Source organism: Acyrthosiphon pisum, chromosome A1 (genome assembly GCF_005508785.2).
Source record: "Acyrthosiphon pisum isolate AL4f chromosome A1, pea_aphid_22Mar2018_4r6ur, whole genome shotgun sequence".
Lineage (NCBI taxonomy): Eukaryota > Metazoa > Arthropoda > Insecta > Hemiptera > Aphididae > Acyrthosiphon > Acyrthosiphon pisum.
This window is the reverse complement of record NC_042494.1, coordinates 4,243,030-4,249,069: the sequence shown is the minus strand read 5'-3', so window position 1 is coordinate 4,249,069 and position 6,040 is coordinate 4,243,030. Positions and strand designations below refer to the sequence as shown.

The 6,040-nt window shown below is 28.9% G+C and overlaps 1 protein-coding gene across 3 annotated transcripts in view; it reads left to right on the top strand.

Annotated features, from left to right (window-relative positions):
• LOC100166244 overlaps positions 1-6,040 on the top strand; it is a 120,180-nt gene extending 114,140 nt beyond the window's left edge. For 2 of the 3 annotated variants that reach the window (XM_029486520.1, XM_029486519.1), the window contains exons 9-13: positions 1,152-1,305; positions 1,373-1,537; positions 2,983-3,084; positions 3,315-3,419; positions 3,653-3,930. In XM_029486520.1, the coding sequence (XP_029342380.1) occupies positions 1,152-1,305; positions 1,373-1,537; positions 2,983-3,084; positions 3,315-3,419; positions 3,653-3,831 (705 nt within the window). In that variant the 3' untranslated portion in view covers positions 3,832-3,930. Of the gene's footprint in view, positions 1-1,151; positions 1,306-1,372; positions 1,538-2,982; positions 3,085-3,314; positions 3,420-3,652 lie in introns of all 3 variants that reach the window. The other variant, XM_001944876.4, reaches the window with a different exon arrangement.

Below are 6,040 nucleotides of genomic sequence, written 5' to 3'. Positions count from 1 at the left end.
TGTATTTATTATACCTAAAATGTGTTTGAAATCTCCAATTTTAGACTCAGATCTTAGTTTATATTCAGATTTTATAAATGTTGACACATTACTTTCAGAACTAAAATTGTGGAAAATAAAATGGATAGCTTTCAAAGATGTAGATCGTCCACATACAGCTGTAGAAGCATTAAATTATTGTAATCCTGAACTTTTTCCAAATATTCATTTTTTATTAAAAGTACTAGCTACACTACTGGTTTCTACAGCAACTCTCGAACGAACTTTTTTGACATTAAAACGCGTCAAGACATTTTTACGAAACTCTACGGGACAAGAAAGACTAACTTGACTAGTTCTATTAAGTGTCCATAGAGATGTTACGGTTAATCCCGATGAAGTGTTAAACCAGTTTGCTCTTCAAAAAGATAGGAACATATTATTAGTTAAAAATAATATGATTTGTATTTGTGCATTTTTTTTTTGATTTCTTAATTTTATATTTCATATTTGTATAGTATAAGGTGACAAAATGTCAAACTAATTTTGTTTATTTGATTTTATTATATTTTAATAAAAGAAGATTAAATCTTTTTCTGTCTTTTTTTTAACCAAATATCAAAAGTCAAAATCTAAATTCGATAAAATTACAATATACATGTTTTGGACCCCCCCCCCCCCCCCCGAAAAAAATTTCTAGATACGGCCTTGGTCGGAGCAATGAGAAAGTAGTTCCATCCCTGGTTTTTGGTTCAAAAAAAAGGTATATTTAGGTATATTATGTATTATACACCACGCGCATTGTCTATCCGTGTAATTTTCATATTAAAATGGCCGCCAATATATTAATTCATATTTAACCTGAGGTATACCTATAGTATTGTACAATACGCATTATGCCACATTGTATTTAATGTTCACTCAGGTTATTTTCGTTCCACATTTCTAACTTTTTATTTAATCACTGCCAATACATAATAAATAATGCATAATATTATTTATTATGATAACGCTGCAGTGTATGTGTCAGAAATATTACCCTTTAAACGAAATTCATATTATAATACAAGTTTTGTTAAATAATCGGTATGTATCCGTATTTTGAGAATTCCACTGGAGTTAAATGTATTTTGTTAACCAAAATCGTTCACATTTTTACATTTTCTTTACAGGAAAACCCGATAAAATTCCAAAAGAACTATGAATCTTCCGATTTCAATGACATTGATGGAACGTTGACCGAACTAAAAGAAATGCAACAGATACTCAGAGACAAGTATAGCAAAAAAAGTATCGACTTGGATGAAGAAGATTACAACTCGAAACGTACTGACCGTAAAATTAACTTTGTTTTTACTTTTTATGAATAACCTATTTATATTAATCATTTCAGGAATTCGAAAAATCTTGGAAGCCAAACTACGCATGTCTGATTCGCAATATAATCGACTTTTGGAAACGCTAACAGCTCCGTCGGACTATGCATATGCCCAGACGATGATGGACGAAATTATTTATCAACTAGCTAAGCTCATGTTTAACCAAGGACTTTTCATTGGTAAGTCAAGTCAGTAGCTACGGATATATAAAATGCTGGGGAAGCTAAATAAATTGTTATACCTCAAAGCATTAATTTGATAAAAAAAATTGTTTTAATTATTATTAAAATATCTAAATTATGTTGTTGTCAGTAGCTCGGACGGGAATTTGAATTTTATAAGACATATAATAGTCTTTCTAAGCCTGTGTGGAAGCAATTAATTTTTCCCTCTTGTTTATATTAATATTTAAATATACCAATATTTTGAGTCTCCGTGTCAAATTGTGTGTCACGCAGCTCTGTATAATATTACTATGAGAAATAGGTAGGAATATAGAATCATCAGATGTACTGATGTACTTACGTCTAAAAATATTAACAAACGCGAGGTATCGGATCGCATACGTCTAAAATATTGTAATAAACTCATCGAGAGAATCATCAAAAAATGTCTATCAAAAAGTAAAGTGAAATGGTTGAGCAAAGAAAATATCACCGTTATAGATTATATTTATAACTGTTTAAATCTATTAAAATTGTATTCGTTCAGTGGCTTTGGTATTATATTAAACAACAATTGCTTACGTAATTGTTAAAAGAGAAATAAATAAAATTAGCATAAGTTCTTCTCATATTGATTGGTTTAAAATATACAATCGTGTGTAGTTGTAACTTGTAAGACGGCGCTCTGGATATGCAATTTAAGGTCATATTTGTCAATATTATTATTATAATAAATAATAACAGTATTATTTAGTAATATTACGGTAAATCTCTAAAAAATATGAGGTAGGTACTTACAATAAAATATATTAATGTTCCTTTAAAGTTATACATAGATAGCTAGATAAATTCGCTAGCTATGATGGTTTAAAATAGATATATTTTTTATTAACTTAAACATAAACATGAAAATTTAAATAACATTCTGGACATTTTTTTTTAAATTGTAATACATTGTAGGTTTTTTTTGCACTCAAAGCAAAGTATATAATAATTTTCACGAATTATAATCATATTTAATATACTATTAACCTATTTTACATGTTTAGATATATTGTTTACATTACATAAAAATATACATCGCAAATTAAAGTATAATGTTGATTGCTAAAAGCAAAAATATGCCCACATTAACATGCCCCTATTGTAGACGTTCTAAATAAGATGTGAATACTATACAAACTACTTTATAAACATTGTGTGTGTAACATAATATATGTGGGTTGTAAGTTTGTAAATAGTTTACATTCTAAAATAAATGTCGGTAGATCGAATTCTTCCCTTTAAACTGGGCCATAGTTAAGACAGGGACAATAAGTGGATACAATTTTTAGATCCACAACACTTTGTTTACTTTGCAAACGCAAAAATCGATAATTCGGTGTACCTAAAGGCTAAAATTATGACACATCATCGATGTCATTGAATTATAAGGCGGAATAATGTTTTTCGAATTTTAGGTGGATCGGAAGCTCAAGAATCTTTGCAAAAGTTCACGGACTTCTTGGAAACCGAAGCGAGCCGAGGAAGGATTTCTAGAGCCCTTGAAAAAAAAATATTGGGTAAGTCAAAATACATAAACAGACGGTCAAAGATAAATTATATTACATATTATATAATATATATATATTATATAACCGCGTATATAGGTATTCCGCCGTACATTTAATTGTGAATTACCCAAAAATAAATATCGATAATTATTATACCAAGGTACCTTATAAGCATGTTGGTAAAAAATCATAATTTTAAACTTATGAATAATATTACCTATATTTTGTTTGCGTTTTAGATTTACTGATAACTTCGCTTTCGGATACATTGACCGAACACCCGGAACTGATGGCCGCCGCCAAGGAAGGTTTTAGCAAATACCTAGATGCCTATCCCAATTCAGGTACCTATAAGATCGTATTGATAATAATATTAGTAGGTACTTAAGACCTTTTTTTAAATGTAATTTTAATTATGTAATTGTGTTTTTATCATTATATACGCGTATACTATTATTACAATTATTACAATTATTATAATCTGTCAGTGACAAATAATATAACTTATACCAATTCATAAAATATATAATTCTAATATTAAAATATTAATATTATATGGTTTTCTCTGTACTTTTAGAATCAAACGGTATCCATCAGATGAAAAACGACAAGTTTTCTGCAAAGACGAGAAGAGACATGGAGACTCCAGTGAAAAGTCAGCTAAATGCTGACTTGGAAACGACCGTGGTAAAGCGGAGCGTGAAGACGTCCGGTATCGAAGACAACGAAGTCGGAAGCGTAGCGGCGAAAAATTAAAAAATATATAAACATATTATTATATTAATCTCAACGTCGTAGACTATTAATTCAAACAAATTAGGAATATCTCCTCCCGAATAAAAAAAAATAGTCTCATAATATTCATTACATTTATATTTTATTATTTAATATAATATTATACATTTGTGTGTGTGTGCATGTCCGAGTGTGACGTTCCCGACCACCACTCCCGTACTTATATATACTTCCTCGTCGACCTATATTTCTATATTGCTGGTCATCCCTCTCTTTCCGTCATCTCCTGACACTCAATATCTCGTTTAGGTAAATTTTAATTTTAAAATATTATATTATACTTACAAACGACTCTATAAAATATATTATATTAAATGATATCTCTATTTTTACGTGTAACGCGTGTTGGGTGTGTGCAGTGCTATATACATTTTGTGATTTGTGATAATTTAATTATATTACTATATACATAACATTATACTATACCATTTATATAGTGTTTATCATATTTAACTAATTACCTATTATAATAAATATAGATATACACATATTTAATATTATATCAAATTATATTAAAGACATATTCGTACATACCAGGGACGGCGAACTTCATAGTATCTGTGTGTCAAAAACAAAAATCTTTTGTACTTAACAGGCGTGTTGGTATGAAATGATATTTTAAAAATACACAAACTTAAGAATCCAATCAGATATTACCATATCAGATGTCACATTTAAACTTTACATTATTAATTATTCACTATTGCCATTGAATATAGTACAATAATATAATCAATGCTATTATCTACACATTAATATGAACACATATAATTTGTATTGATACATATTATTTAAAATGTAGTTAAGTATTAAACACTAAAATAACAAAATCTAAAAGAGGTATATTTTTCGAATGTATTAATTATAAATTAGTTTTTAATGAGACATTTGTTGCTGCATTTGTCCGGCTAATGAATCAATCCTGGGATTACAATTAGTAAATTTTAATTGCTGCACTGTTAATATCTGTGTCAAGTCGATTTCTTAAGGCTCGGTCAAACAGAAAGCGGTGTAGGTATGGGTACGTTGGTCCGGTTGTGTTATTTTACAGTTTCCGCGCGGGCAGACCGCTTTGTGTTCGACTGAGCCTTGTGGATTTGATCAAGCACTTGGTGGAAAAGGCTAATTTTTCAAGGAAGAAATTAAATCGGAAGACTTTTCCACTCAATAAGAGCAGTATTGTAGAGTCACAACTACGAGATAGAAATAATATTATAAAATTAACTATTGGTAATATAAAAATAATATAGAATTTATTATAAACGTTAAAAATGATTAGGTATATCAAATTATTTTCAATTAGAACATCTGTTTTTTTTTTTATAGAAATTGGAGTATAAATTATGAATTACATTTTATTGGCGAGTCACTCAAAATAGTAAACAGGTGCAATTCTGTGACACGAGTGATACAAGTTCGCCATCCTTGGTATATACCCCCCCCCCCCCAAGTATGCAAAAAATGTAGGATCTAACACGTTTTTAAAAACAAACTTTTTTCCCTGTCACCGTTTATTGTTTAAGATCGGAGTTATTTAGCAGCGGCCAATAACGATTGTTAATTATATTGTAAGTATAATAATATAATATTTCATCAATATTGTTCTCGTTATACCGACTACCGTTGTATTAATAATTGTCACGGCGAGCATGATGTGCAGCAACCTAACGGTGCTCCCTTAAAATTTAAACCCTTATATTTATATTTATATTTAGACAAATTGAACGGATGTGGTTAAGTATTTTTACACGTCAAATTATAGTACATACCTACTAATATAGCCAATATACGTATTATATGTGTAGAAACGATTCTTATACGATTAAAATATAATATGTTAGCCCTTTACAATATTTTATAATAGAAATATATTATATAATTATATTGCGAAAGGCGTCCGAAAAATAAAACGAACGCAAATTAACATTACATGATTAATAACATATTGTATTACTTACCAGATTCACGATTAAGTCAAGGTCCAATTTTAATCTTATTATTTAAAAAATATATTATATTATATTATACAACAATACTCGCGTGTCCTGCGCCTACATAATATTGGTTTTCTGTAAATTAATTAATTATATTATATCACGATCGGTATATGTATTGTGTAATATTTTATTTATCATTATAATATATTATACAGACATGTTTAAATAGAAAA